Here is a 23,247-nt window from a genome sequence, read left to right as displayed (position 1 = left end):
GGGAAAAGGCTACCTAAGTATGATTCTCAATCTGAGACAACTAACAACACCTGCCTCTGATTGAGAACCATACCAGGCCAAACGCAAAACACAACATAGAAAAAGAAACATATACAACCCACCCAACTCACGCCCTGACCATACTAAAACAAAGACATAACAAAAAAAACTAAGGTCAGAACGTGACATGCAAGCCAAAGAGCACCATCCCAAAAGTGAATTACGGGGGTGGCAGCATCATGTTGTGGAGGTGCTTTGCTGCAGGAGGGACTGGTGCACTTCACAAAATAGATGGCATCATGAGGCAGGAAAAGTATGGGGATATATTGAAGAAACATCTCAAGACATCAATTAGGAAGTTAAAGCTTGGTCGCAAATGGGTCTTCCAAATGGACAATGACCCCAAGCATACTTCCAAAGTTGTGGCAAAATGGCTTAAGGACAACAAAGTCAAGGTATTGGAGTGGCCATCACAAAGCCCTGACCTCAATCTCATAGAAAATGTGTGGGCAGAACTGAAAAAGCGTGTGCGAGCAAGGAGGCCTACAAACCTGATTCAGTTACACCAGCTCTGTCAGGAGGAATGGGCCAAAATTCACCCAACTTATTGTGGGAAGCTTGTGGAAGGCTACCTGAAACCTTTGACCCATGTTCAACAATTTAAAGGCAATGCTACTAAACACTAATTGAATGTATGTGAACTTCTGACCCACTGGGAATGTGATGAAAGAAATAAAAGCTGAAATAAATCATTCTCTCTACTATTATTCTGATATTTCACATTCTTAAAAGAAAGTGGTGATCCTAACTGACCTAATACAGGTAATGTTTGCTAGGATTAAATGTCAAGAATTGTGAAAAACTGAGTTGAAATGTATTTGGCTAAGGTGTATGTCAACTTCCAACTTCAACTGTACACACCTGTCCTGAAAGGCCCCAGAGTCTGCAACACCACTAAGCAAAGGGGCACCACCAAGCACGCGGCACCATGAAGACCAATGAGCTCTCCAAACAGTTCAGGGACAAAGTTGTGGAGAAGAACAGATCAGGGTTGGGTTATAAAAAATTATCAGAAACTTTCAAATATCCCACGGAGCACCATTCAATCCATTATCAAAAAATTGAAAGAATATGGCACCACAACAAACCTGCCAAGAGAGGGCCACCCACCAAAACTCACGGACCAGTCATTAACCAGAGAGGCAACAAAGAGAGCAAAGATAACCCTGAAGGAGCTGCAAAGCTCCACAGCGGAGATTGGAGAATCTGTCCATAGGGCCACTTTAAGCCGTACACTTCACAGAGCTGGGCTTTACGGAAGAGTGGCCAGAAAAAAAGACATTGATAAAAAAAAAAAATAAGCAAACACATTTGGCGTTCATCAAAAGGCATGTGGGATCTATGTCTGGAGCAAACCCAACACCTCTCATCACCCCGAGAATACCATCCCATCATACTGTGGGGATGTTTTTCATCTGCAGGGACTGTGAAACTGGTCAGAATTGAAGGAATGATGGATGGTGATAAATAGAGGGACATTCTTCCAGAGATTTGAGACTGGGACAGAGGTTCACTTTCCAGCAGGACAATGACCCTAAACATACTGCTAAAGCAACACTCAAGTGGTTTAAGGGGAAACATTTAAATGTCTTGGAATGGCCTAGTCAAAGCCCATTGTTCAATCCAATTGAGAATCTGTGGTATGACTTAAAGATTGCTGTACACCAGCGGAACCCAACCAACTTGAAGGAGCTGGAGCAGTTTTGCCTTGAAGAATGGGCAAAAAAATCCCAGTGGCTAGATGTGCCAAGCTTATAGAGACATACCCCAAGAGACTTGCAGCTGTCATTGCTGCAAAAGGTGACTTTTAACAAGGCACACCTGTTAATTGAAATGCATTCCAGGTGACTGCCTCATGAAGCTGGTTGAAAGAATGCCAAGTGTGTGCAAAACTGTCATCAAGGCAAAGGGTGGCTACGAACCTCAAATATAAAATATATTTTGATTTGTTAAACAGTTTTTTGGTTACTACATGATTCCATGTGTTATTTCATAGTTTTGATGTCTTCACTATTATTATACAATGTAGAAATAGTAAAAATAAAGAAAAATCCTTGAATGAGTAGGTGTGTTCAAACTTTTGACTGGTACTGTATATATTTTTTCTTCAGGATTTTGGAAATTCTCCCGTGACCCCATTTGGGACCGACCGGCTCGATTTGGTCTTATGTCGCAAATTGTATTTTTTTAAGAATTGGATAAAAGTAGAGACTCAGAGCTAGAAAATGGTATATCATACACTACAGTTGAGGACCAATAGGAAAGTAATTCTGCTTCAAAAGTTAATAAACTTGTAACCCCACTTTTGAAAAAATGGCCCTTGAATGTTTTGATACACCTACTGGAGAGCTCTTCTTTGTCTACACCCATTCATCAACGTTCACAACCTCTTAAGCCTTTGCCCTCCCATATCTTTAAGGATTCACATGTGAGGCCATGTGCTGAACAGACTGAGTACGGTAGTGTGATTTAAAGGCTGATTTATACTAGTAGACAGTTTTTGCAGTGACATCATGAACATTCTATTGTCTTCCGACATCAAACTTGCTGTTGTTGTTATGAAAAAGTATAAACACAAAAACAACAGGCTGCATGACATCAGCAGCCTGGTGGTCCAAAACAGCATAACTGGTGTTTTTTAACACCAATAAACCCATCCGTTTAAAAATGAATTCAGTATGTGCCAATCTAGCAAACCAGGCAACTAAAAGCATCTTTCTAAACAATGTTTTGGTTCATTTCTAGTTTGTTAGCTAGCTAACGTTAACTTAGCTGGCTAGCCAGTTCAAATAATGACCATATCATGGCTGACAACGTCTTCATTTTAGCAATTATTTTGTAATTATTACAGTTAATGACGAGCTAATTACAAAAAATAGCTCACGGTTGTGAATGTTGCAAAATAAAAGCAGGGCATTCTACTGGAGAATTGGCCTAACGTTGGCCTAATGTTATATCCTAATTTTACTTTGGTGGAGCTCATGTTGTTCTTCACATTGCCGTCTTTGGTAAATGTTGTAAAAAAAAAAAGAAAAAAGGTTGTATTTCTTTATTTAACCATTATTTAACTAGGCGAGCCAATTAAGAGCAAATTCTTATTTACAATGATGACCTACCAGGGAACAGTGGCTTAACTGCCTTTTTCAGGGTCAGAACAACAGATTGTTACCTTGTCACCCCGGGGATTCGATCCAGCAACCTTTTGGTTACTGGCCCAACGCTCTTACCACTAGGCTACCTGCCGCCCCCAAACACTATATCAAATCAAATCTATGTTTATTTGTCACATGCACAAAATACAGAAGGATTAAAAGGTACCTTGAAATGGTTACTTGCACAGTGGAGTCTTTTGTTTAGCTAGCTAGCTAAACAATGAACCATAATCCCAACTCATAACGTTACTACCATGCATGAATATGCAGGTAGCTAACCAACTAGGTTCAATGTTAGCTAGCTAGCTAACATTAGGCTATAACTAGCCATGCAAATGGCTTTCTGAGATAAGAATAATATTACTACACAGATCGTACATGTAACGTTAACTAGCAAGCCAGCCAGCTGACGTAGTCTAGCTATCTAACAGTACACTTGTTTGTTTGTTTTTATGTGTTTTTTTTGGAGGGTGGATCATCTTAATATTGCGGGAAAAATGTTGCTTCCAATGTAATTGTCTGCATCATTTCCAATCCCCCATATTTTTTGGGTAAATATATATATCCATACACGCATGCATATATATACACATATATACATACACATACCTATATAGACATACATACTTTTTTAAAGAATATACCTTATTATTCCCCACAAACCCTTCTGCCGATCCCCCCCAATTGGAGTAAACTAATAAGCACTTCTGCTTCTACCTTCAATCCATACATCTTATACACACTCTACAGACACAGTCTACTTTACAATAGTTCTCTCTTGTTTGTTCTTAGTCCTTCCTCTATTTCTGATCCATTCAGTTTGATTTCTATTTGTAACTATGCTATTTCACAAAATCTCAGAACCTATATACATTTTACAGATCCCTTATGCCGTACATTGTTTATCTTGTTATTAGTCCCACCCTTCAGCTCCACTCAACCCCTCCCATCTGTCTCTCAACATCATCCATTTTGGATTTCTACTTGCCATATATTTTTCAACTGTGCTGTGATGCTTCACAAAATAATTGAACCTTCCTATTCGCATAGTTTCTACAGATTGTAAATTAAAAATAAACATTTTTGCTAAAATAATTATTATATTACTGATTGATTGACTATGGCTTTTCAAATCACCCAGTATTGCTATCTGTAGTGTTAGTTCTAGGCAAATGTTGCAATTCTTCAGCCATTCCTGGATCTGTGACCAAAAACGAGCTACATATGGACAACACCAAAATAAATGATCTAATAACTCTGCCTCCTCACATCAGAATCTGCAGAGCTGGGAAGATTGTATCCCCCATATATATAACATTCTATTAGTTGCAAGAATTGTGTATAGTAATTTATATTGAAAATTTTGAAGTTTTGAATCCGGCGTTGTTTTGCATATCAATTCATAAACCATGTGCCATGGAATGGGTACATCCAAAATCTCTTCCCAACTATTTTGCAATGTATATGGCACAGCTGTCAGTTTTCGGTCCTTAAATTAAATTGGTATATGTTTTTATTTATCACACTTTTCTTTAACCATTTATGTTCTTTAATACAGGGCCGACATACAAGTTCCTTACCTTTTTCCCCTTCTACTTGCCTCTTCCATTTTTGTGGTAATGCTGCATTTAATTGGTTGTAATTTTGGGTAGAGCAGACATTTCCATATGTCTGTGTTAGCTGCATGTGTGACGTAACTCCACCAGTCCTATTTATGATATCATTCACTAAATATATACTTTTTTTTTTTTCTTCGATAAATACCGTTTTTTTAATCAATTAGTATATTTGAATTTAACCACAATATTTGTTGTACTTATTGTTCCGTCCTTTCAGGTGGATTAAACTGAAATTGCAACCAACTTTCTAAGGCTTGTTTAAAAAATAAAGATATTTTGGAGATTATTTCCTTTTCAAACAACCGAAAGTGAGCAGGTGTAATCTGAATAAAGGGGAAAAGGCCCTTCCTGAATATAGGATGAGACATTCGTACCAATTGACTAGAGATTTAAGTACAACTTTTGTATGACTGATGCCTTAGTGAGAGGTCTAATGCTTTAATATTTAATCATTTCTGCCCACCGAATTCATATTCATTATATAAATAGGCCCTTTTAATTTTATCTGGTTTGCCGTTCCAAATAAAATTGAATATTTTTTGTTCATATAATTTAAAAAGCAGGTCACTATTTGTAGGCAAAACCATAAGCAAATAGGTAAACTGTGATATAACTAAGGAGTAAATCAGGGTGATTTTTCCACAAATAGACAGGTATTTTCCTTTCCATGGTAGCAAGATCTTATCTATTTTTGCTAACTTTCTATAAACATTTATTGGAGTGAGATCATTTCTTTCCTTTGGGATTTGTATACCGAGTATGTCTACATCTCCGTCAGACCATTTAATTGGTAAACTACATGGTAATGTAAAATGTGCATTTTTTAGTGATCCAATACGTAATATGGTACATTTATCATAATTTGGTTTTAATCCAGACAGGATAGCAAAAGTATCTAGATCCTCTAAGAGGCCGTGGAGAGACTCCAATTGTGGTTTTAAAAGAAAACAGCGTACAATGACACCTTAGTTTTTAGGCCACGGATTTCTAATCCCTTAATATTATTGTTTGATCTAATCTTTGCAGCTAACATTTCGATGGCAATAATAAACAGATATGCCGATAGTGGACAACCCTGTTTTACTCCTCTAGATAGTTTAAAACTTTCTGAGATGTAGCCATTATTTACTATTTTACACTGAGGGTTACTATACATAACCTTAACCCATTTTATAAGAGATTCCCCAAAATGGAAATATTCTCGGCATTTATATATAATTTCCAGTCGTACTTTATCAAAAGCCTTTTCAAAATCAGCTATGAAAACCAGGCCTGGTATCCCTGATATTTCATTGTGTTCTATTGTTTCCAGTACTTGTCTTATATTATCTCCAATGTATCGTCCATGTAAAAAGCCTGTCTGATTATTATGAATAATATCTGACAATACTTTTTAAATTCTGTGTGCCGAGCATTTTGCTAGGATTTTTGCATCACAACACTGAAGTGTAAGAGGTCTCCAATTTTTTTAATGGACTGGATATTTATATATACCACTTGAGTCCTGTTTCAGTAATAATGATATCAGACCTTCTTGTTGCGTGTCTGATAATCTACCATTTATATAGGAGTGGTTAAAACAAGCCAATAATGGTCCTTTGAGTATACCAAAAAAAGTTTTGTATACTTCCACTGGTATGCCATCCAGCCCTGGAGTTTTCCCATCCTTAAAGGCCCCAATTGCCTCAAGCAGTTCCTCCTCTGTAATTTGTCCTTCACATGAGTCTTTCTGTACAGATATTCATTTTACATTATTATTAGGGAAAACATCCATACAATTAGTTTCAGTTAGTGGAGATGGAGGAGTCTGAAATGAAAACATATTCCCAAAGTACTTTACTTCCTCCTTCAAAATATCATCCGGTGAATCATGCGTGACTCCATCATTTGTAACAAGTTTTAATTTAAAAAAATTGGTAGCATTTCTATATTGAAGATTGAAAAAGAATTTGGTGCATTTTTCCCCATATTCCATCCAGTTCGCATTATTTTTATAATATATTACACTGGATCTTTCTTGAATAAGTTCCTCCATTTCTTTTAGTTTTTCCTCTAACTTATTCTGTGCCTCTATAGTACCGTTTTTATTGCTATCTAACTGTACTGTTAGTCCTTCAATTTCCTTTGTTATTATGGACTCTTTTGATCTAAATTGCTTTTGTTTTATAGATGAGTACTGTATTGCATTGCCTCTAAAGGCACATTTAAAAGTGTCCCATACAGTAAGGGGATCTGCTGTACCTATGTTATGTCTGAAAAAGTCAGTTATAAATTCTTCTGTCCTAGTTCTAAACAATTTATCATCTAGTAGGCTTTGATTAAATTTCCAGTATCCTCGCCCACGTGGAAATTCTGTAAGAGTAATATATATGCCAATTATGTGATGATCCGACCGCATTCTGTCCCCTATCAACACTTTTGGTGCCAGAGAGAATGGTATAAGAAAGTAGTCAAGGCAACTAGCTTGATTAAGCCTCCGCCATGTATATCTCACTAGGTCAGGGTATTTAAGTCTCCATATATCCACTAATTCCAATATATCCATGACATTCATGATTTCCTTAAATGCCCGAGGGTGATAGTTTGTAGTGTGATTTCCTTTCCGGTCCATAGAGGTATTTAAGACCGTATTAAAATCTCCCACCATAATAATAGAGTCTAGTGTTGCTTATAGAGTTGATAGATTCTTATATATATTTTCAAAGAAGCTTGGATCATCATTATTCGGACCGTATAGGTTAATAAGCCATATCTGTTTATTGTCCAATAACATATTTAAAATAATCCATCTACCTTGAGGATCTGTTTGGACAATTTGCACATTTGGATCAAAATTATTGTTAATTAAAACCATTGCTCATGGGAGAAGTGTATTTCGCCCCCCCCTCCACTTCTTTTTCGACAAAACTTCATCTAAAACTGTTGAATGGGTTTCCTGTAAACAATAAATATTATATCCCTTCTCTTTTAGCCAGGTAAATACTGATTGTCTTTTCTTATTATCTGCTAGGCCATTACAATTGTAACTGGCTATACTTATTTCACCACTTACCATAATGAGACACGACTTTCAATTCTATTTATCAAAATATATGTTTGTAAACGTACCATTAAAAAGTAACATGATGATGAAGTGTCTATATAGCTGTACCATGATCTTTGCCTTTCTACTAAGTAAACCTCCAATTGGTCCCTACTATTCCACCCGCTAAAAGCCCTCCTCATCCCGAGTTGGTTTGTCATCCCAATGCCCGGCAGACCACCCTTGACCCCCTGTATCCCATAACCCATAAACGACTGGGATCCATCCTTTGGAAAGAGCACACAGTGCCATTTACCGAATTGAAGTAGATTAACTGCCAAATGCATTTCCATCGCCCTCACCTCGATTTGTATTATATATAGCTGTGGATCATCCTCTATTTTCCCTAACATTTTTACTTCTTCGCAAAACAGTTGTGGGATACACACATACACCCACACACACTCAACCCATACCCCTAGACAACCATGAGCTCACTTACTCAACAATTGCACCACCCCAGAGCCCAACTCAAGACAGGTCTTGAATTACAAATGTACTCGCAGTTGCAGCTGCACGAGAAGGCCTGCAAGACCGCACAAAAAAATTGGCAAAAATTAAGAGATTTTATTTACCATTGTCACATCCTAGATGTACACCTCAGTACACTTTAACTTGCTATTCAAACAACTTGCTGACAAAATTAGATATAATAACTGAAAATGTAGGTAGCTAGACTCTTATCCGTATACATGGATGAACGCTTCTCCCTCTCCTTTTATACAACAGCCTTCTGTATTCTCTTTTATACTCCCTCCGCATATTTGCAATCAAAAGCCAGAATTTTCTCCATCTTCTTAGCTATCATACTATGCTTTTACCGGGCATTCCACTGATTTCAAAACTCGGTCAACTTCTTCCATGGCAACAAAACTGTTGATTGCTGTTTCTTCCCCATCACTGTCATCAGAAGACTCTACAATGTCTGGTTCAATGAAAATGTTTTTACCCAAATCAGGTATTTCCTCATTGTCAGATTTTTTTCAGAGTCAGAGAGTCAGCAAGGCATGATCGTCCTCCTGAAAGTGGAAAGCATTTGCAACACTTTTACAGTTCTTTGTGATATCTTTAAAAAAAATGCATTAGAAAGAATTACCTACACGTACCGAGCAGCTCATATCATATACAGAAGCATGCTACATGGCAGACCATTCTGAACTCATCTCTTGGCAAAATTCTGCTCTGATACAGTTGAACCACAGAGTTTCTAAACCCAGAGGCACAATATTGCGAAACTTCTGGGAACGCTTGTGAACCAGACCAAGCAGACCAGGCTGGGGTTTGGGGTTAGAGATGTCAATGAAAGAAGTTAAACATTTTTCGTGAGTTGTTAATTTTAGAGAAATCTAAAGGCAAAACCTATAATTGAGCTAATGCCTTAAGTAGTTGAACATGATATTGCTCCAACCCAATGAAAATTGCAAACTGAGACGTTTTCAATTTTGTCAAAAATAACTTTATATTGAATGAGTGCCTTTGATTTGATGGCTGCACATGCGCAGTTCGGAGCACGAGCATTGCTAGCCAATGTCACCATGACATTGCCTACAAGTGTGATCAGGGATTTCTACTGGAGAAGCAGTTTTAGCCTGTCTTTGGTTGAATGGCAGAGGACTTCTGTCCAGATTTTGAAGGCCTAGCCAATGGCTGGCTGGACTAGCTAGATTTTTCTACCTATGGACCACCAAATAAAATCCTGATTGGATATTGTTTTCTCTTTAGAATGAATGAAATCAGAAGATCATAAAAACAAATTCTAAAGATGAAATAGAAATCAAAACGAAATGTGATAAAAAACATGTATACATTGAGACCAGTGTCTCTTTTACATGAGAGCTCTACATATACAATTTCATAAAATACATCAAAAAACAAATACACAACTATTATGCAATGACTCGACAACCGTTGTGTTAACATTTTTGTGCAGACAAACCTGAATCGAATCATTTACTCTCAGGGGCAGAATGGTGTTGAGACCAGGAAGAGCTTCCAGTCTTACCCACCAGAGGACCTGATCAACAAACTAGCCAATGAGCTGCCTGAGGGTGTCGACCCCACCCAGAAGGAGGTAGGTGTTCTGAGCTGCTATAATGAAGTGACTAGTGTTCAAAGTACTGCCACACTGATACCCTCAGATGCAATATTGTTCAGTCGTTTTTGAAGTGTGAAAAGTAGATTCCTCTATAAACTACTATGCGTTAAGGTGTATTATAGCTGGTTTTAATAAAGTGTCTTGACAAATGTATTCTTTACACTTGAATGTTGCCTTGAAAAATAACAATGGTCTCCTTCGCTCTCTGTCTGTCTCTCTCTCTTTCCTCCTTCCTCTGTCTTCCAGAAACATCTCTCAGACTCAGACTTCAGTGCCATATTTGGAATGTCTAAAGACCACTTTGCCAGCCTGCCTCAATGGAAGCAGCTGAGCATTAAAAAAGGCAAAGGCTTATTTTAAGGGGAATTCATCTCTGATGAATTGATGTCTTATTATTTCAATCTAATGACAGTCAGTCTAAAAAAAAACTGCACTTGTCTGTTCCTAATTGTGCATTTAAAAAAGATGTTCCTATATCATACTATATACTGTATGTCTGCCTCTCAATTAAGTATATGGATGTCTATGTTGAATACGATCAACCTAATCAAAAAATCTGTGTATTCTGAATGATTGTTTTATTGACTCTTCTGTGTTCCGACCACACACTACTACCATATCTCCTGTAGTTTTGTTGAATGTAATATGGTATGGTGGGACTTAATATACAAATAAAAAAAAAGGGGAAATGTTATGTGTATCTCATCTTGTAGTGCACAAGTCCTGAGTTAGAGAGTATACCCCCCCCCCATCCAGATTCAATAAATTGTTATTAATAACGTCAAAGTCAAACACTCATTCATATACAGTGCATGTACAGTGCTGTGAAAAGGTATTTGCCCCCTTTTTGATTTTCTCTACTTTTGCATATTTTTTTTATATTGAATGTTATCAGATCCTCAACCAGAACCTAATATTAGATAAAGGGAACCTGAGTGAACAAATAACACAACAATTACATACGTATTTCTTAAACAAAGTTATGCAACACCCATTGCCCCTGTGTGAAAAGTAATTGCTCCCTTACAATCAATAACTGCTTGTGCCACCCTTAGCTGCTATGACTCCAACTAAATCCTTCCTGTAGTTGTAGATCAGTCTCTCACGTCGCTGTGGAAGAAATCTGTCCCACTCTTCCAAGCAGAACTGCTTTATTTCAGCGACATCTGTGGGTTTTCAAGCATGAACTACATGTTTCATGTTCTGCCACAACACCTCAAGTGGGATTAGGTCTGGACTTTGACTAGGCCATTCCAAAACTTCACATTTGTTGCTTTTTAGCCATTTTCATGTAGACTTGATTGAGTGTATTGGATCATTGCTGCATGACATAGCTGCACTTCAGCTTCATCTCACAGATGGATGGCCTGACATTCTCCTGTAGAATTCTCTGATACAGAGCACAATTCATGTTTCCTTCTATTAACGCAAGTCACCCAGGTCCTGAGGCAGCAAAGTGTCCCCAAACCATCACACTACCACCACCATGCTTGACAGTTGGTATAAGGTTCTTACTGTGTAATGCAGTGTTTGGTTTTCGCCAGGCACAATGGGGCACATGCAACAGTTGCAGCTAAAGCTGGCATAACTAGTGTTGAGTGTAAGTGGGCAATTACTTTTTCACACAGGGAAATTGGGTATTGCATAACTTTGTTAATGAAATAAATAAAAAAGCACAATTTATTTTTGTTATTTGTAAACTTAAGGTTCCCTTTACTAATATTAGGCTTCGATTTTCTCAAAAATAGAGAAAATCAGAAAGGAGGAAAATACTTTTTTCACGGCACTGTATAAAGGCTTATTCAATGCAATTCATGCAACTGTTGCACTTTTGTTGCACTATATTCGGGGCGTGTCTATCTAGCTCCTACGATGTCACAACGTACCCTATAACTTTCATACGTACGCATTGAAACAACGACAGCATCAAAAAGGCTGAAGTGTGTAAAGAAATAGCTTGCAAATCAATCTGTTGCTGACCGCTGTGGAAATATTGACATCAGGTATGTTAATTAAAGTATATTTAATGCAGCCAACCAGTAAATTGTAAACGACACCTGAGATTGTTGTTTTGACGTGATAATGAAGAGCCAGGAGACCGAGAAGCAAAACGTCGTTAGCCAGCAATGTCAATGGCAGCTACTGGTAACGAAGCTAGCTAGCTAAATGGCTGACTTTCTACTACATTTTGTTGTCGATAAATATAAACAAACTGTCCTGATACAATGTTTTATTTTAAGGCTTGTGCTTATATTATTGTTGGTAATTGGAATTTAGCGAGTGAACGTTAGCTAGCTCGCTCACTGTTTCGTATAATCACAATTCGATTGAGTTGCGCTTGATTGTGGGAGAGGGCCTTCGTTAGCCAAATTGGCTGGCTAGCTAGGATAGTTCGACATCAAGTTACGTTACATGTCTGGCTATACTGACAACGCCCCCTTCAACGAGCCGAATCATGGTTTGGGAGCACTGTTATACTACCCAAATATCTAGTTAGGTAGATTTGACTAACTCAAATTGCCAATGACATATATGTTGTAGCCTGAAATTAGCTACCTACTATAGCTTCCTGGTTACACTTTGTCCTCTCACAAGTAGCTAACGTAACTGTCATGTTGAATCCATTGCGTAGGTAGCCTGATGTAACTGGGTAATTGTTAACTCGTTTGCGATTACGATAATGTTTGATCACATTAGACAGAGCTGTTAAATATTTCCCGGTAGTTAGCCGTAATAGTTTCTAGTTACTGGTGGCGGGGTGATTTTGGCATAGATCTATTTTACAGTAGTCGTGTGTTTAGGTTAAGCTACTGTCGCTAGCTAGCTAAGTAAATCTGAACGATTTGAGACTCAGAATAGAGGTTTGAACTCAGGAAGCCCATAACTGAGCTGCACTTGGTCAGAACACAATTATGGTTAGGGACAGATCGACATTTACTGTGGGGGAGGGTTGTCAAAGTACATTTTAAAAAATCCTTTGGGGTGGGTTGTGTATTTAATTTTTGGGGGGGGCACAGGGTAGGGTATTTAGTTTTCCGCCCTGGTTTACATTCGCTCCTCTGCTCATTTTCCCAATAAACAATGTCTCAACTTTTTGATATTACCCCAATAAAGTTCAGAAACATTTGGTATGGCGTGGCTATTAGTATGCTTTAGCTAATGCAGGCCTATGATATGAAGGCAGTGTTCCCCGGTGCTCCAACTGACTCCACTTGAGGTGAGGAAGACTGTTTCTTGCCTACTAGAGTTACTTCTATAATCTAACAATATAATGTTTATCTTTATACAAAATATTATGTTTCAAAATTAACAAATGATCCTCAATGTTTATATGCCGGTATTTATGCACGGACCGGTTTGGGTTTTTACTTTACCTTCTATAACAGTATTTGAATGTTTGGTTTGTTAAATATGATACGCCATGTGTAACTAACTTCCATTTGTATATTTTACTCCGCTACGTGAGTCATATCTCTCTCTCTCGCTACAAAGTACTGTGTCAGAGGAAACGTAGCTAGCTAATACAGCCTGATAACAGTACTGGTGGAGGCTTAAATCAGCATGTTTGTGCAAAAGTATATTTTCAGTCAGAGAGAGGAATAGGCCAAGCATGAATATGTTGCCTATATGAATAAAGAGATTTAATGTAGTCAAAGATTATAGGGTCCCCTAGGAAACACTTTGGTTCCTACTAGAGGTCGACCGATTATGATTTTTCAACACCGATGCCGATTATTGGAGGACCAAAAAAGCCGATACCGATTTAATCAGCCATTTAAATAAAACATTTGTTTTAAAGAAAATTGTAATAATGACAATTACAACAATACTGAATGAACACTTATTTTAACTTAATATAATACATCAATAAAATCAATTTAGCCTCAAGTAAATAATGAAACATGTTCAATTTGGTTTAAATAATAAGTGTTGGTGAAGAGAGAAAAGGTGCAATATGTGCTATGTAAGAAAGCTAACGTTTGAGTTCCTTGCTCAGAACATGAGAACATATGAAAGCTGGTGGTTCCTTTTTAACATGAGTCTTCAATATTCCCAGGTAAGAAGTTTTAGGTGGTAGTTATTATAGGACTATTTCCCTCTATACCATTTGTATTTCATTAACCTTTGACTATTGGATGTTCTTATAGGCACTTTAGTATTGCCAATGTAACTGTATAGCTTCCGTCCCTCTCCTCGCTCCTCCCTGGGCTCGAACCAGCAACACAACGACAATTAGCGCGCGCTAACTAGCTGACCATTTCATTTCGGTTATGCCGACCTCATCTCGGTAGTTGATAGGCTTAAAGTCATAAAAAGCGCAATGCTTGACGCACAACGAAGAGCTGGTGGCAAAATGCACGAAAGTGCTGTTTGAATAAATGTTTACGTGCCTGCTTCTGCCTACCACCGCTCAGTCAGATACTTAGATACTTGTATGCTCAGTCAGATATGCAACGCAGGACACGCTAGATAAACTAGTAATATCATCAACCATGTGTAAATAACTAGTGATTATGATTGATTGTTTTTTTTGTAAGTTTAATGCTAGCTAGAAACTTACCTTGGCATACTGCATTTGTGTAACAGGAAGTCTCCTTGTGGAGTGCAACGAGAGAGAGCCAGGTCGTTATTGCGTTGGACTAGTTAACTGTAAGGTTGCAAGATTGGATCCTCCGAGCTGACATGGTGAAAATCTGTCGTTCTGCCCCTGAACAAGGCAGTTAACCCACTGTTCCTTGGCCGTCATTGAAAATAAGAATGTGTTCTTAACTGACTTGCCTAGTTAAATACAGGTATATATAAAAAAAATAATAATCTGCAAATCGGCGCCCAAAAATACAGATTTTCGATTGTTATGAAAACTTGAAATCGCCCTAATTAATCGGTCATTCCGATTAATCGGTCGACCTCTAGTTCCTACCCTGTCACAATAACTAGTCCATGGCAAACAACACTCTATTCAAAGTGCCCGCTGTTATTTATATTATAATTAACATTCTATTTCCATGTTTCCAAAAGTCCACCCAAGTGTTTTGCTCTAAATCAAATCAAATGTATTTTATATAGCCCTTCGTACATCAGCTGATATCTCAAAGTGCTGTACAGAAACCCAGCCTAAAACCCCAAACAGCAAGCAATGCAGGTGTAGAAGCATGGTGGCTAGGAAAAACTCCCTAGAAAGGCCAAAACCTAGGAAGAAACCTAGAAAGGCCAAAACCTAGGAAGAAACCTAGAGAGGAACCAGGCTATGTGGGGTGGTCAGTCCTCTTCTGGCTGTGCCGGGTGGAGATTATAACAGAACATGGCCAAGATGTTCAAATGTTCATAAATGACCAGCATGGTCAAATAATAATAAGGCAGAACAGTTGAAACTGGAGCAGCAGCACGGTCAGGTGGACTGGGGACAGCAAGGAGTCATCATGTCAGGTAGTCCTGGGGCATGGTCCTAGGGCTCAGGTCCTCCGAGAGAGAGAAAGAAAGAGAGAAGGAGAGAATTAGGGAACGCACACTTAGATTCACACAGGACACCGAATAGGACAGGAGAAGTACTCCAGATATAACAAACTGACCCTAGCCCCCGACACACAAACTACTGCAGCATAAATACTGGAGGCTGAGACAGGAGGGGTCAGGAGACACTGTGGCCCCATCTGAGGACACCCCCGGACAGGGCCAAACAGGAAGGATATAACCCCACCCACTTTGCCAAAGCACAGCCCCCACACCACTAGAGGGATATCTTCAACCACCAACTTACCATCCTGAGACCAGGCTGAGTATAGCCCACAAAGATCTCCGCCATGGCACAACCCAAGGGGGGGGGGGTTAGAGGCAGAGAATCCCAGTGGAAAGAGGGGAACCGGCCAGGCAGAGACAGCAAGGGCGGTTCGTTGCTCCAGAGCCTTTTCGTTCACCTTCCCACTCCTGGGCCAGACTACACTCAATCATATGACCCACTGAAGAGATGAGTCTTCAGTAAAGACTTAAAGGTTGAGACCGAGTTTGCGTCTCTGACATGGGTAGGCAGACCGTTCCATAAAAATGGAGCTGTATAGGAGAAAGCCCTGCCTCCAGCTGTTTGCTTAGAAATTTTAGTGACAATTAGGAGGCCTGCGTCTTGTGACCGTAGCGTACGTGTAGGTATGTACGGCAGGACCAAATCAGAGATAGGTATGAGAAAGCCCATGTAATGCTTTGTAGGTTAGCAGTAAAACCTTGAAATCAGCCCTTGCTTTGACAGGAAGCCAGTGTAGAGAGGCTAGCACTGGAGTAATATGATCAAATGTTTTGGTTCTAGTCAGGATTCTAGCAGCCGTATTTAGCACTAACTGAAGTTTATTTAGTGCTTTATCCGGGTAGCCGGAAAGTAGAGCATTGCAGTAGTCTAACCTAGAAGTGACAAAAGCATGGATTAATTTTTCTGCATCATTTTTGGACAGAAAGTTTCTGATTTTTGTAATGTTACCTAGATGGGAAAAAGCTGTCCTTGAAATGGTCTTGATATGCTCTTCAAAAGAGAGATAAGGGTCCAGAGTTACCCCGAGGTCCTTCACAGTTTTCAAATAACATCCCCAAGAGGTAAAATATATAGTGAAAACAATAGTGGTCCTAAAACGGAACCTTGAGGAACACCGAAATTTACAGTTGATTTGTCAGAGGACAAACCATTCACAGAGACAAACTGATATCTTTCCGACAGATAAGATCTAAACCAGGCCAGGACTTGTCCGTGTAGACCAATTTGGGTTTCCAATCTCTCCAAAAGAATGTGGTGATCGATGGTATCAAAAGCAGCACTAAGGTCTAGGAGCACGAGGACAGCTGCAGAGCCTCGGTCCGATGCCATTAAAATGTCATTTACCACCTTCACAAGTGCCATCTCAGTGCTATGATGGGGTCTAAAACCAGACTGAAGCATTAAAATCGCAATTGCAACATTTGGTTAAAAATAAGGCCTAGTATTTTTGCACATATTGTGGAAATGATCTCAAATGAGTGCAAGAAATGCAGAAATTGATGCAAATGCAGGAAATTATTTTAGGTTGAAGTTGAATTGAACGGTATAAAACAATACGAATGGAGAAAGACCCATTGAAAAAATTTAGAATATGTGTTACTACCCCTTAAGCAAATGTAGAACTTTTATTAATCAAAAACATAGAATACCGTAAAAAAATACCATGCTATTTCGCCTAGCCCTAGCAGAAGCCGTAGCCATCTGACATAAATAAATGCATCTCAGTGTCAGAGCATGCCACCAGCATATCTCACTACATGGCCAAAAGTATATGGACACCCAAATTAGTGGATTTGGTTATTGCAGCCACACCTGTTGCTGCAGTGTATAAAATTGAGCACACAGTAATGCAATCTCCATAGACAAACATTGGTAGGCCACACAAGCTCACAGAACAGGACCGCCGAGTGCTGTAGCGCATAAACATAATCTGTCCTCTGTTGCAACACTCACTACATAGTTCTGTATACAACGTAAGTGCAAGAACTGTTCGTTGGGAGCTTCATGAAATGAGTTTCCATGGCCAAGCAGCTGAAAACAAGCCTAAGAACACCATGTGAAATTCCAAATGTCTGCTGGTGTGGTGTAAAGCTTGCCGCCGTTGGACTGTAGAAGTGGAGACAAGTTCTCTGGAGTCCGACGGCCGAATCTGGGCATGGCGGATGCCAGGAGAACACTACCTGCCCCAACTATGAAGTTTGGAGGAGGAAAAATGGTCTGGGCTATTTTTCATGGTTCGGGCTAGGCCCCTTAGTTCCAGTGAACTGAAATTTTAATGCTACAGCATACAATGACGATATAGACTATTCTGTGCTTCCAACTTTGTGACAACAGTTTGGAAAAGGCCCTTTTCTGTTTCAGCTTGACAATGCCCCATTTCACAAAGCGAGGTCCATACAGAAATGGTTTGTCGAGATCAGTGTGGCCTGCACGGCCTCACTAATACTCTTGTGGCTGAATGGAAGCAAGTCCCCACAGTAATGTTAAACATTTTGTGGAAAGCCTTCCCAGAAGAGTGGAGGCTGTATAATATTCACATGAAAAATAATAAGTCCCTTACTTTGCAATCCCGGTCACTTAAAGTTGTGTATCTTTATTTTATTTTTAACTGAGAAATAAAATCAATCCAAACTGTGCAGCTGCCAATTTGATGAATGTAAAGAGACATCTGTTACAAAACAAATGTTTAATGACATTCGGAGATTGCCAACCTTTCGTTACTGGGAAAGCCGACAAGGTAGGGAGGGCTGTATTTTCTGTTTGTGGAGTTGGACATAGTCTGTTTATTAGAGGTCGACCGATTAATCGGAATGGCCGATTTAATTAGAGCCAAATTAAAATTAAAATAAAAAAGTTTTCATAACAATCGGAAATCGGTATTTTTGGGTGCCGATTTAAAATAAATAAATACAATTGCTAAAGTGGCAGTCGTTATCCACGTTTAATCATAATTGCGTTCCTACCCCAGTGCAGCTCAATGTAAATAACCGTGACTGTAGGGTCGGTATCTTTTTGGCAAAGCCCCCCATACAAGACCTAATGAATGCAATGTAACTTAGGTTAATCAAAACAATTAATTCCTTGCATAAGTGGAGGAGGCTACATTTGTTCATTTTCAGACCCAGAGAGTTAACGTTAGCTATCTATTTGATCTACCAAAGCATGTGATCCAGAATAGATAGGAAATGACAATGTACTTTTGGTTCTGGTGACGCAGACACATGTTTCCAGTTCTACCATTCCAGGACATGTAGACTAGTTCAAGTTTCTAAATTAAGAAGGCTGTATTTATTTCATGCTGTTACTGTACTAATCAACAGCAATGTCTAATGTCCATCTCATATCTGTTATGTTTCAGGAAATTTTACTCCTGTGACAGGGTCCAACCAAATCCAGACAAGATGAACGTGTTCGATCGAAGTATAAATTTTGATTCCCTTTTTAAATTTTCCCAAATGTAAGTATCTTGGTTTCCTGTTTCCACACAATGTCTGATAACTGTAAGGAGACTCACTGTCACAATGACTGTATCTTCATCATCATCATCATCATGAGTCATTCATTGAACAGAAGCAGTCTGTACTGGTCACAAACTGGTTGTGCTACAGACAGTGATGTGTTACCAAATTAGAATATGACTAGATAGGCCTAACTGATAAGGAGGCAGACATTTTTTGTTAGTGTATTTTCTGTAGAGCCAAACCTGTTCCTTGTAAAATTTAAAAACTCTCCCCTCTATCTTAGCTCCCACTCGACTCAGTCTACAAACCTAGCTATAATGGGGTAGGGTAGTGATGCATCAATTTCTGTGTCAATATAGTTTTCTCTTGATGTCTTGCAACTTAATGAATAAAAATCTATCCATCTATTCCTTATACAATACAGCTCCCACTCCACTCAGCTGCACCTGAAGAATGTCTACTCCAGCCTGGCCCTGTGCATGTTTGTGGCTGCAGCAGGAGCCTACGTCCACGTCGTCACCAGGCTCTTCCAGGTAAGCAGAGGCAGTGGGAACAAGTACATCCAAACTGAAGCACTTTTATTAGTGTGCTGTAATATTAAAGGGCCAATGCAGTGTATTTTTTTTATTTTATTTATCTCAATATCAGATAATTCCTGGGTAACAATTTAATTACCTTACTGGGATTGTTTTCAATTAAAATAGCTCAAATCACAAATGGCTCAAATCAAATTTGATTTGTCACATGCTTCGTAAATAAAAGGTGTAGACTGGGAAATGCTTACCTACTGGTCCTTTTTCAACAATGTAGATTAAAAGATAAAAAATGGAAAAAGTGACGCATGGCTATATACAGGGAGTACCCGTATTGAGTCGATGTGCAGGGTTATGAGGTTGTTGAGTGAGGTAGCTATCAAATTTTATTGGTCACATGCAGATGTTATTGCGAGTTTAGCTAAATGCTTGTAAGGACTAGAAGCGAGGCAGCCCTCTATCGGCACCGCCGTTTTCTATGTTAGTTATGTGCATATAGGTAGGGTTAAAGTAACTAGGCAACAGGATATATCATAGACAGTAGCAGCAGTGGGTAACCATTTAATTAGCTGTTTAGCAGTCTATTGGCTTGGGGGTAGAATCTATCAAAAAGAGAACCAAAGCACGCTTCATATAATGAATTAAAATGCCTTTCTTTGTATAGCATGTTTTAATGGAACGATTTAAATACTTTGACGTGTTTCGGCTGCATGGACTTCATCGGGTAGTACAAATGGCTGCATGGACTTCATCGGGTAGTACAAATATACGATGTCGTCTTTTGAACAAACCATTTTCCAATCCACCCTGATTGAAGAGGGAGTGGTCAAAGAACAGCTTATAGTCAAAATGAATTGGACAACAACTAGTAAACAACACAATACATTCATCATTGAAATAGATATGCTATCAAAATGCACATCAAGGTCAGAAGTATTAGAACCACTAGAAAACAAAGTAATTCTAGCCTTGAGTGGGAGAAATTGAGAATGGGAGAGCCATACATTTATAGTACACTAGATGATGTCTAACATGGACCAACGCAGTCCAAACATAGCATAGGGCATTATGTCCACTAGATGACAGCAAAGGGACCACTAAGACCCTACAGGAATTGTGAAAAATCCATGTCTTTCTTTTAAACCAGGGTACTTAGTGGGCTGTAGTTTGTAAATCCCCAAACTTTCCCTTTGGGTTAGCAGTCCCCTTTTAGTTTAGGCCTGAAAATGATCAATACCCATAGCTTGTAGGGAGGCAGGGTTGACATGGTGTAAGTACTTGTAGCCCCTTGCCATGGTGTCTTTTTATTTTATTATTATAAAAATTAGGGGGTAGATTGGAAATGACGCAGACAATTACATTGATGGAAGTTACAATCTATGGGGTAGTCTTTGTTGCCTACCTGTGTGGCATACGTGTGTCCCTTTAAGCCAAGGTGGGGCGTAGTACGGGCCGGGCCGTATCCCGCCCGCCGGGCACTTCAATCCAACCTGCGAGACATTATTATAATTATGTTTTCTTTACCCCTTTTTCTCCCCAATTTTGTTGTATGTAATTGGCAGTTAGTCTTGTCCCTTTGCTGTTACTCCCGTACGGACTCGGGAGAGCCGACGGTCGAGAACCGCGTGTCCTCCGAAACACGACCCAGCCAAGCAGCACTGCTTCTTGACACAATGCCCACTTAACCCGGAAGCCAGCCGCACCATTGTGTCTGAGGGAACACCGCACACCTGGCGACCGTGTCAGCGTGCATGCAGTATCTCTAGAGGCATAGCTAGCGCACTGTGATGCAGTGCCTTAGACCACTGCGCAACTCGGGAGGCCCCGTGAGACATAAAAAAAAAAAAGAAAGATTATATTTGAGTTCCAATTTTTGGCCTAAAATGACTCATTCCATGATATCCAAACAACCTCCAATAGATGGCGTTGTAGCCTGGCAGGGTGCTCTGTATTTGGTCCTACAGTCAGAATTCAGAATGCGCTCAATCATCATAACCACTTCATTGCTTGACGACTTTTGATGTGAAAAATGAGTGCTGGGAAAATGAGAAGTGGACTCTGAAAGTCGTGTGTTTTTAAAGAAGAATGGACAGCAAAATACTTATGTCTGATATGCCAAGTTGGTGTTGCTATTTTTAAGAAATATCTCAATTGTATTTTTCAAGCAAGCATGCTAGCCACCTGTCCTCTGAGGAAAAGGCAAGGAAGGCCTCAACTTGCCACAAACTTAAAAGCCCAACAAAATACGTTTACTAAACGGTGCTTTACTCAAGACTGTAACTAAGGCGAGCTACACAGTGTCACATAAAATCCCAAGTATAGCAAGCCTTTTGCTGAAGGGGAGTTTGTGAAAGACTGTATGGTGGAGACTGCTGGTGTATTTTGTCCTGAGAGTAAAAGCCAATTCGAGACAATCACCAGGCGCATGGAAGTGATAGGTGAGGAGCTAATCTCCGAATTGAAGAAAGAAGCAGATGGCTTTGATTTTTTTTTCTTTCTGTAGCACTGGATGAGAGTACTGACATCAGAGACACTGCTCAACTTTACATTTTTGTCAGAGGAATAAATGAGAACTTCTTGCGTTGGACTCGATGATGGGAACAACCAGGGGCTCTGATTTATATGACCGGGAGTCTGCCCACTTGGAAAAAATGTATCTACCGTGGAGCAAATTGACAAATGTAACAACGGATGGATCACCAAATCTAGCTTGTAGAAACATTGTAATCTTTTTAGTAGGCCAAGACATAGGGCTTTCTTTTACTAACTCTGATGAATTTATATTTCTTATATTTCTTCACTGTACTTTTCATCAGGAAGATCTGTGTAAAAGTTCAAGCTGGAAAATGTTGTCAAAGTGGGTGTAAAACTTGTCAACTTTAAACGGGTAAGTGGGCTTAACCATGGTCAGTTCGTTCAGCTGCTCAATGACACAGAGACCGCACCAGGACTTGTTGTATCATTCAAATGTGTGCTGGCTAAGCCTGGGGAAAGTATTTAGCTGTGTGTGGGAACTGAGGTGATGTAGGTATGTTCCTTGATACGGTTGGTAAAGCTGATGACTTCTCTGAGTTGACAGACTGGCTGGGCGACTTTGCTTTCGTTGTGAACATGTTGCTGCATCTGGACAATCTAAATGTGAAACTACGGGGAAATTGTGATTTGTGCATGAACTGTATTCCAATGTGGAAGTATTCAAGGCCAAACTTATTTGGTTCTCAAGACAAATGAGCAGCCGGTCTCTAGCTCGTCTTCTGACACTGGCAGCAGTGCCTCACCCAGACATACAGTAACACTTTGATCGACCTGCATGCTGAGTTTTCCCGCCGCTTCTCAGACTACACTGAGACTGAGCTAGAGCTTGTATGCCCCCCTGTCTTTCGACACTGAGAAAGCACCACCCGACGCACAATTGGAGCTCAACAACATCCAATGGGACAGTGCTTTTAAGGAGAAGTACAAAACGGCAACAATACACCAGTTCTATGACTCACTGAATGAAACACAGTTTCTAAACATTAAAAAGCACGTCCAAAGGATCCTTGTTTTATTCGTGTGTGTGTGTGTGTGTGTATGAGCAAACGTTCTCAGTCATGAATTACAACAAAAAATGACCACTTGTCATCTCTTCTGAGAATCTCTACATCAAAGATGACACCACACTTTGCCCTTGCCAAGAGAGGTGACCAGGCTCATTGTTCACATTGACTTGAATAAGCGTGACTGG

At 39.4% G+C, this 23,247-nt stretch overlaps 2 protein-coding genes across 3 annotated transcripts in view; both read left to right on the top strand.

Annotated features, from left to right (window-relative positions):
- LOC109902676 (advillin-like) overlaps window positions 1–10,702 on the top strand; it is a 37,003-nt gene extending 26,301 nt beyond the window's left edge. Inside the window, exons 19-20 of the mRNA XM_020499284.2 lie at window positions 9,874–9,984; window positions 10,255–10,702. Coding sequence (XP_020354873.2) covers window positions 9,874–9,984; window positions 10,255–10,368 — 225 coding nt within the window. The 3' untranslated portion in view covers window positions 10,369–10,702. The remainder of the gene's footprint in view (window positions 1–9,873; window positions 9,985–10,254) is intronic.
- Window positions 10,703–11,827: 1,125 nt separating this feature from the next.
- tegt (testis enhanced gene transcript (BAX inhibitor 1)) overlaps window positions 11,828–23,247 on the top strand; it is a 27,537-nt gene continuing 16,117 nt past the window's right edge. Inside the window, exons 1-3 of one of the 2 annotated variants that reach the window (XM_020488093.2) lie at window positions 11,828–12,011; window positions 18,885–18,983; window positions 19,412–19,520. In XM_020488093.2, coding sequence (XP_020343682.1) covers window positions 18,928–18,983; window positions 19,412–19,520 — 165 coding nt within the window. In that variant the 5' untranslated portion in view covers window positions 11,828–12,011; window positions 18,885–18,927. The remainder of the gene's footprint in view (window positions 12,012–18,884; window positions 18,984–19,411; window positions 19,521–23,247) is intronic. The other variant, XM_020488101.2, reaches the window with a different exon arrangement.

This window comes from Oncorhynchus kisutch, linkage group LG1 (genome assembly GCF_002021735.2).
Source record: "Oncorhynchus kisutch isolate 150728-3 linkage group LG1, Okis_V2, whole genome shotgun sequence".
Lineage (NCBI taxonomy): Eukaryota > Metazoa > Chordata > Actinopteri > Salmoniformes > Salmonidae > Oncorhynchus > Oncorhynchus kisutch.
Note: the sequence above shows the minus strand (reverse complement) of the source record. Positions and strands in the feature narration are given on the sequence as shown.